The sequence below is a fragment of the Lolium perenne genome, unplaced genomic scaffold, assembly GCF_019359855.2.
Source record: "Lolium perenne isolate Kyuss_39 unplaced genomic scaffold, Kyuss_2.0 unplaced30, whole genome shotgun sequence".
In the NCBI taxonomy this organism is placed as follows: domain Eukaryota; kingdom Viridiplantae; phylum Streptophyta; class Magnoliopsida; order Poales; family Poaceae; genus Lolium; species Lolium perenne.
In genome coordinates this window covers 11,092-20,000 of record NW_027248988.1, presented here as the reverse complement: position 1 = coordinate 20,000, position 8,909 = coordinate 11,092, and the positions used below count along the sequence as shown (strand labels likewise).

General features: G+C 44.7%; 1 protein-coding gene across 1 annotated transcript; it reads right to left on the bottom strand.

Annotated features, from left to right (window-relative positions):
* Window positions 1-5,904: 5,904 nt before the first annotated feature.
* Window positions 5,905-8,022, bottom strand: LOC127328962 (two-component response regulator ARR1-like). Its single transcript, XM_071824801.1, has 4 exons — window positions 7,623-8,022; window positions 7,451-7,527; window positions 6,046-6,726; window positions 5,905-5,943 (listed from the first exon to the last, which is right to left on the bottom strand). Exons 1-4 carry the CDS (start codon window positions 8,020-8,022, stop codon window positions 5,905-5,907), a joined length of 1,197 nt encoding a protein of 398 aa, XP_071680902.1.
* Between the last annotated feature and the right edge of the window lie 887 nt (window positions 8,023-8,909).

Sequence of the window (8,909 nt, the reverse complement as noted above, 5' to 3'; positions counted from 1 at the left end):
CGATTCTTTGTTTTCTGCTGTTTTTGGTTTCAGAAATCCTACAAAGGAAATATTCTCGGAATTGGACGAAATCAACGCCCAGGGTCTTATTTTTCCACGAAGCTTCCAGAAGACCGAAAGGATTACGAAGTGGGGCGACGAGGCGCTGCCACGACAGGGCCGCGCGACCAGGGATGGGCCCACGCCGCCCTGTTGTGTGGGGCCCTCGTGTCGCCCCTAAACCTACCCTTCCGCCTACTTAAAGCCTTCGTCGCGAAACCCCCAGTACCGAGAGCCACGATACGGAAAACCTTCTAGAGACGCAGCCGCCACCAATCCCATCTTGGGGGATTCAGGAGATCGCCACCGGCACCCTGCCGGAGAGGGGAATCATCTCCCGGAGGTCTCTTCATCGCCATGATCGCCTCCAGATCGATGTGTGAGTAGTTCACCCCTGGACTATGGGTCCATAGCAGTAGCTAGATGGTTGTCTTCTCCTCATTGTGCTATCATGTCAGATCTTGTGAGCTGCCTATCATGATCAAGATCATCTATTTGTAATGCTACATGTTGTGTTTGTTGGGATCCGATGAATATTGAATACTATGTCAAGTTGATTATCAATCTATCATATATGTTGTTTATGTTCTTGCATGCTCTCCGTTGCTAGTAAAGGCTCTGGCCAAGTTGATACTTGTAACTCCAAGAGGGAGTATTTATGCTCGATAGTGGGTTCATGCCTCCATTGAATCTGGGACAGTGACAGAAAGTTCTAAGGTTGTGGATGTGTTGTTGCCACTAGGGATAAAACATCAATACTTTGTCTAAGGATATTTGTGTTGATTACATTACGCGCCATACTTAATGCAATTGTCTGTTGTTTGCAACTTAATACTGGAAGGGTTTTGGATGATAACCTGAAGGTGGACTTTTTAGGCATAGATGCATGCTGGATAGCGGTCTATGTACTTTGTCGTAATGCCCTGATTAAATCTCATAGTACTCATCATGATATATGTATGTGCATTGTTATGCCTTCTTTATTTGTCAATTGCCCAACTGTAATTCGTTCACCCAACATGCTATTTATCTTATGGGAGAGACACCACTAGTGAACTGTGGACCCCGGTCCATTCTTTACATCTGAAATACAATCTACCACAATACTTGTTCTTTACTGTTCTTCGCAAACAAACATCATCTTCCACACTATACGGTTAATCCTTTGTTTTCAGCAAGCCGGTGAAATTGACAACCTCACTGTTACATTGGGGCAAAGTACTTTGATTGTGTTGTGCAGGTTCCACGTTGGCGCCGGAATCCCTGGTGTTGCGCCGCACTACACTCCGTCACCAACGACCTTCACGTGATCCTTGACTCCTACTGGTTCGATAAACCTTGGTTTCTTACTGAGGGAAAACTTGCTACTGTACGCATCACACCTTCCTCTTGGGGTTCCCAACGGATGTGTGTTAACTACACACATCAATTGGCCCAGTGTTGGTTGATACTACCAGTGTTCTTTTCAATTTTTTATCTAATGACATTGAAGTCACCACCAATTAAGGTAGGACCACTCCAACAAGCATATACGTTATGCAGCTCATTGATAAAATCTAATTTATGCTCCTCATAAGAAGAGCCATAAACAACAATGACTCTCCAAATTACATTGTACTTTTTTGCTTTTATTTGCACAGAGACACAGTAAGTAAAAATATCCCACTTAACTATGTCAAACAACTCAATGCTAATGCCAACAAGGATACCTCCAGCAGTTTTAACAGCTGGCAACCAGTTCCAAGAGAATCTTCCCCCTGGATCTAGCTGTTGCAGCTGTAAACTAGAGAAATCCTCTTTTTGGATTCAGAAAAACAAATAATATCAGGGCATATCTCTCTAATGAGATCATGCACTCTGGTGAGCTTATCAGGCCTATTTAAGCCTCCAGAGTTCCAAATTAGAGCTACCACCATTTTTAAAAATCAAGTTCCTTCTCCCCCTTTTCTACTATGGACTAGTGTCCAAGGTTCATCTTCATCAGGCACATCACTAATGTGATCTTCCTGATCAGATAAAACCCCATCCCCATCCTCTAAACCTACCCTCATTTCTTCCACATATAGACTAATGTCAATAGGAAGAAAACTAGCAGGGTTAGATTTATGAAAATCATCAAGTCTTTTTGTTTCAACCGCTTTAATCATATCAATGATAGAATCAACATTCAGATTTTTATGTCCCAGGATAATGCCAGCATTTTTTTTCTTTATCAAGTAATATTGGATTGTCAAGAGCAGCAAAAGAATTAGAGAATCCATAAATCTTGTTACCTTTAGGAACCTCCAGATTTTTTGCCTTCTTAAGATCTTGAGATTTTTCAATAGCAGTCTTGCCATCTCTTGGAATCCTAAGCTCATTCTTGTAGCTTGTACAGGCCCCCACTGCTTCTTCTCCTTCCATACCATGGAAGGCAAGGGAGGGTCAGTTTTGTTGGCTACTTTTCCATTACATATCCCTTTGACTCCCTCATTTTCTTCATCACTCTCAGCATCAAAATGTTGAAGAAGATTCTTTCCAATGTTCTCCTCAACATTCCTTATCACCAGAGCATTATCAGTAGAGATGTGTGGCTCCTTGCCAAACACCTTGTCTTGCACACTTGCCTCCAAGCTCTGTTGAGCAACAGATCTAGAGACACTCCTTCCACCAAGAGGAGGGATGGAAGGATCTGTCTCCATCTTGCTATTGCTCCCACCAGTCTTGCTCTTATCCGTGATAAATCCTGTCAATAAAATAGATCCTAATGAAAGTCCATCGATTCCCAATCTCCAGTGGAAATCGAAGATATCTATCCATTTATAATCAAGTCTTTGAAATCATCACCAAGTTCAGTGTCATCATCAATCTTGTCCCCTTCATTTCTATGACCAGGGTCCTCATCATCATCCTCATCTACATCAATAGCTTCTCCTTCAGTTTCCACAAAGAAATCAATCAGGAAGAAACATTGCTCCATTTCAAAGAGCTTGTTGGATGGGATTTTGGATTTGTCCCTTACAACCACCTTGACTCTTACTTCCTTATAGAAACTCCTAAAGATGCCATGCCAATCAATGTTGACAAGCACACATATAGTAGTGGAGACTTGGCAAATTGTCTTCCATGTCAGCCACTTAGCAGGAATGCCAAGTATCTTGACCCAGACCTCCTGGAACTCCTCAAAAGGTTATGCTTCACCTTCCCAGTTTACAAAATATATCACCACTCCTTCCTTCTTGAGATTAATGGAGGGGTATTCCACTAATTCCTTGATTCTCTTGCTAGGAGGAAACCTCACCAAGAACCTCTTAGGACCAAGCTGTCTGATCTGCCAGAACCAATTCACCCTCCACATTTCATTGAAACATTTCTCTAATTCTTCAGCAGATATTTCTCCCTCCTTGACCACCACCACTCCTACATTATCCATATTCAACCACTGAACTGCTTCTGGCCCTTCCACCTCCACATGAAAGAATCCCAGTCCAAGGTTAGCACTCCCCCAATATTGGGAAGTAGGTAGAAGAGAGTACCACATAAGGCAAGTATCCATATGATGCCCAGTCTTGCTGCAAATAAAGCATCTTTTGATTCTAGTGCAGAGACCTACATAATGACCAAGCTCTCCACAGTTATAACAAGTCACATTCTTGAATTTGGGATCCAGGACAGGGCCAGGACCAGTAGCCACTGTCAACTGCATATTGTTCCCATTCCTTTCACCACTAGTCTTGGATCCATCAGAAGCAGTCCCTTTCTGATTCTTCTTCTTATTCTTACTACCACTAGAGACTTGCTGTTGCTGAGAAGGATTCAGCCTAGCACTGCTACCTTGGCTATTAGGTTGGGGAAGGCTGGGAGTAATACCCTGAGGCAGCATCATCATGGGATTGAAACCAGCTGGAGGAATTTGCTGGTTTCCAAAGAACTGTGATCACTGACTCATCGGCATATTCCACATATTGGGTTGCATCATCGGAAACATACCTTGACCAGCTGTCCCCATCTGCTGCATCATGGGTTGGGGGAATTCATTCTTGACAATCACTGGATCAAGAGCTGCGCCAAAGGAGGATGCAGCTGTTTTCGTTGTCGCGGCTGCCGCTGGAGAAGCACGACCAGCACTAGAGCCACGGCCACCCCCAGCTCCACCAAACCTTCGAGCACCTCGACCCCCTCCCACCATCTTTACTACCTCCACAAACTATCTCCTCCCTTCTTCAGCTCCCACAGCTCCGAGAAATTGATCACTGGTGGATTGGGCAGGAAACCCGCTCTGGAAGGGTAGCAATCGGCTGGAGAGAAGGATCTCGCCTGAACCAACTCCCTCCTGACCTAGACGAGGGTCTGAGAACCAGGCGGAGCCCTAGATCCGACTAGGCGATTTTTGTCTGAGATGGGCGGAGCGTCCACCCCTATATCCAGAACTGAAGGCATATTTCTAAAATCCGCCAGCCCAGAGAGGCCACCAACGGCCCGATTTCGATCAGGCGGATCCAATCGACGGCCCCCCGTGGCTGCCAACGTAGCGCGGCTGCACGGTGGGGCCAATCTCTGGGGACTCCTCCTAGCATTCCTCATCCTCTCCGGCGAGAAGCTTCTCGTCGGGGACGGATTTCCCCGGCGAATCCTCTCCATCCTCCGCCGATGAGCCGCATCACGTTGAGGACCAGCTGGCCCCTCAGCCCACGCCCCAACACCGCCAGGCAGAAGCAACGGAGGCCTCAGCGACAGGCTCCGAGACGAGGTCTTCACGGCGTCCAATTTTCCAGATCCTCCAGACCTTGCTCCACCATTAGCCGCTTCGGGTCTTCGGGATCCTTGAGCTTGATCATCGCCAGCATCGCGGCCACCTGCTCCTCGAGCCCCTGCCCTGAGATCTGCGGTCGCCATCCCTTTGCCATCTGCTCGATCGCCCACGGGGACGCAAGGCTAATCTGGAGGATCAGCAGCTTCCGCCGCAGCAGCGCATGCCTTCTCTCCTCCGCCATCGCCGCTTCCTTCTCCTCCGCGCCCTCTCCTCCCCCATATTCACCTCCTCCGCGAACGATGGGAAACCCGTCGTCCACTTCGGAATGGACATGCTCCTCCGCCGGACGCACCGGCGAGTACCAGCGTCGGCGGGAGGTCGGGGCGGGGACGGAAACGGCGGCAGCGCGAAATCGCCTGAGAATCGCCAGGTCGCCAGGAGGAAAAATTGTGTAACTGTATGTGTAGAATAGATATTCCTCCCGAATTAATTTTCTCAGTTTTATTAATCTGGTTGGCTCGAACAGCTACCCAAACTTAGGCCCTCTCCCCACGGATACAGCACTCCCCGTGTGCTCCATTGAGCGGTTCCTAGCCATTAATCAATAAACGCCATGTCATTAGCAGCGGATGCACCCATCCGGAATAGTCCATCATGAACAAAAATCAACATAATTTGACATACTCTTCAAAATTCGGTACGGTGAGAATATAGCAGGCGGTGAGGAGGTCTTTTTGTGGTGATGGATATGGCTCAAGTGAGCAAAAAAGAATGGATCAAAAGAAAAATGAGAGAGTGTACGATGACCTTACATCTGAATCTCACATATAGAAAAAAAAACATATAGGATTATAGGATAGACCCAGAGGGCATAGATGACACATGACACACTACTTTTTCAATCTCTCATTTCATATGACGTTTGACACTCTTATTGTTTTTCTGTGTCCGCGCAAGTCTCATTACATGCAATCTAAAATGTAGTGAAGTAAATTGTAGTAGCTACTACAATTCAGCATTTTTTCCGCACAATTCCACAGATACAGTGTGCAAGAACCATGAACTGATGATCAACATCTGGCCTACACACAATGAAGAAATACCACTCAGACAGGTTTGGGTGAACAAACGAACTAACATCCTCCGCTGAAGAAAGCATCATCACTGAGATCCTGCAGTGAGAAGAAAAATCTTTACTTAGATACACCATAAAGCTGGCAAATTAAAATGAGTACGCAATGTGCAGTGAAAGAATGAGGAAAAAGTTCTATTACCTGGTTGGCATAGATATCATCAAAAAATAAGGGGTTGCTGTAGATTGGTTGATCATCAGGAGCTCGCAGATCAACTGGCCCTTCCAGCATAGGGTGAGCGATATATGCATTTTCCCCGCCAGTAACCTTCTGAGTCGGCTCGACAGAACTGCCTGCCTGAAGCTCATGCAACGCAGAGCTGATTTTTCCAATATTGGTCATCTGAGTTAGCGCGAAAGAACTGTCAGCCTGAAGGTTATGCAACACAGAGGTGGTGCTTCCACCTTTGACCATTTGGGTCATTGGTGAAATGTTGTCATTGGTCATCTCTACTGGGGCTGTGTTCCTTGCCATGTTGAATGGCGCCATCTGCTCTACATTTTGAAACATCGGCAGTATCTGGCCAGGTAAGGTTGCAAAGCTTGGCGGTTGGTTGATCTGGGGGATGTTCACCTGTGATTGAGCTAGTGGTGTTCCATCCATATGACCAGGAAAACTTGATGATGCCACATTCTGCCAGGGATTGCTAGAGCTTCCAACAAGGCACGGAAATTGCGCGTTGCGACACGCGCCGACCGCAGAAGGTGCCATGTTCATCAGAGTGGAGCACTGGCTGACAAATTCTGGAGACTGCACCTGGAATCCGTTTACAGGCTCTAACATCCCACCATTTGCCATTTCTGCAAAGGAGCCGCCACTTGCCTGCAACAATTTTTCGCGCAACATGTTTGCGTAGGCTTTGCCAGAATGGTTAGGAGGAAATGTATGAGACATTATGTGACCTGATGTTTTTGCAAATGGGTTGAAGGGAGGACCGGAACCATGGCTCCTTCTTGCGTCAGGCACCCACGGCACGGCATGTCTCAGCATGCTGCCATCATGGTCGACTATCCCCGTAGCCCATTTCCTCGACTGGATTGACACATCATGAGTTCCTAACACTAATGGGGCTGCGAAAAGAGTGTTTGAACCCCGAAAGGCAAATGCTGATGACGGCTGTCCTCTCGGATATTCATGATAATTACTGGAGTTTCCCTGGTGATACATGTTCACGTACGGGGACAAGTTCGGATAAGACTTCCTTTCACCCCTGAGCCCTTTTTTCAACTTGAGTCGATACTTCTGAAATATCAAGATAGGCCAGAACAAATATGAGATTCATGCTTATGGGAAGAATGTGGGAAACATAAAGTTATGATGGTGCTGCATCGTTTAAAAAACGCAAGAAAATGTGGGGCATACACTATATCAGATGTTTCTCACATTTTCACGAAGGAAAGTTCACTAAAAGTTTCTTAAACACATCTACATAAAAGAGGTGTTACTAAAGCTTGGACTTGTACACAAAAAACGTTAGTCTAGAATATATAGTCTAGAAAGACTATGAACACAAGAATATAAGATAGCATAAGGGAATAAATTAAACCTGAAGATGGCTCGCAACATTCTCTCTTGTTAGGTAATCTACATCCATCATCTGCAGTATCTTCTTTGGAGCCGCCTCTGCATTTGCATTGTCAAAACTTCTTGTTACAGAAAATAAATCCAAGAACCATACACTCTTTCCGGTGAACATGCAACGAAATGTGAGCACTTACTAGCAATGCCGAGCTGTTTGACAGCTCCAACGAACTTGTGTTGCAGCTCATCGGTCCATGTCACCCTCAACTTCTTCCAGTTGGCTACGCGGGCCGTGATCTCCATGTTCTCATCAGAATCATCTCCATCAATTTTCTTCTTTTTTGAGAACTTCTTACTCTTTGCACCACTCTGTTCATCCTCAGCAATCCCTGGTCGCGCCCTGTGATAAGCATCATCTTCATCACTGCTCATGTGGTTCACAACGCCAGGTTTTTTCCTTATAACATGTTTCCATATGTTCTTGAGCTGTTTGATATTCACTGGTTTCGCCAAATATTCACAAGCCCCATGAGTTATCGCCTTCAACATAGTATCCTTCTCTTCATCCACAGATAGCACTGCATGGCATATGGTCATTGACTTAGCTTTGGAATGTGGAAATTCAAAAAATGCATCAAATGTGGCACACAATTGGGGAAGAAAATGTGTTACACATATTGTTCATAATTTCATCATCACAACAGTAAGTTCGATGCCTTAGAGCAAAATAAATGGGATAATCTTACACATTCAGTAGGCGGAAACTGAAATAAGTACAGAACTAACGATAACACAGTGCATAACCCATTGCAACATGTTCATAAATTCTAATGCTCCAATTTAGTTATTATAACTTCTAGTTACTGATGATCCTCAAGATCAAGTATTGTTACTCAATATTTGATCATTTTTCTTCATATTAGGTAAAAAATATCAACCCAAGCAATGTTTTAAATCATGTTAAGTGGTCACCTGACATTTTCAGTTTTTATACAGTAAGTGGCATTCGGTTTTATTATTATAATTCAGACAAATAAAGATGTGTAGTTGCACATTCTATAATAGTAATGGAACCACAAATTATATGCTTTAAAGTCCATGTAATGAATGGCATGTGAGGTAGAAAAATGTCCTCCATTCGAAATAAAAATGGGAGTGAGTACGACGAAGACTTCAACAATGAATTATCAGTAGATATCATGAGTCTGACGATCTTGAGGAGCTTGAAGATGAGTTGTCCTTTAATTATGTCAATACAACTTAGGTAATTACCTAATTGCATTATATGCCACCAATTTAGCTAAGAAATAAATGTGTAGGATGCAATTGGATATTTCGTGTTATTGTAAGGTTTAGAAATTTCGTACCACTAGCTTAGTGAGAGTAAATGCCATTGCAATGTAGGCCCCGCTATCCATGGGTTAGATGGGTGTATTTGTGGATTGTGTAGACTTGATCTTGTATCCTCTTGACTATGAAGTCAA

Coding starts and splice junctions, on each gene's coding strand:
- LOC127328962 (XM_071824801.1), bottom strand. CDS start 8,022: ATGACCATATGCCATGCAGTGCTATCTGTGGATGAAGAGAAGGATACT. Junction 7,528..7,622: donor CAAACAGCTCGGCATTGCTA/GTAAGTGCTCAC, acceptor ATGCAAATGCAG/AGGCGGCTCCAAAGAAGATA. Junction 5,944..6,045: donor ATGATATCTATGCCAACCAG/GTAATAGAACTT, acceptor TTCTCACTGCAG/GATCTCAGTGATGATGCTTT.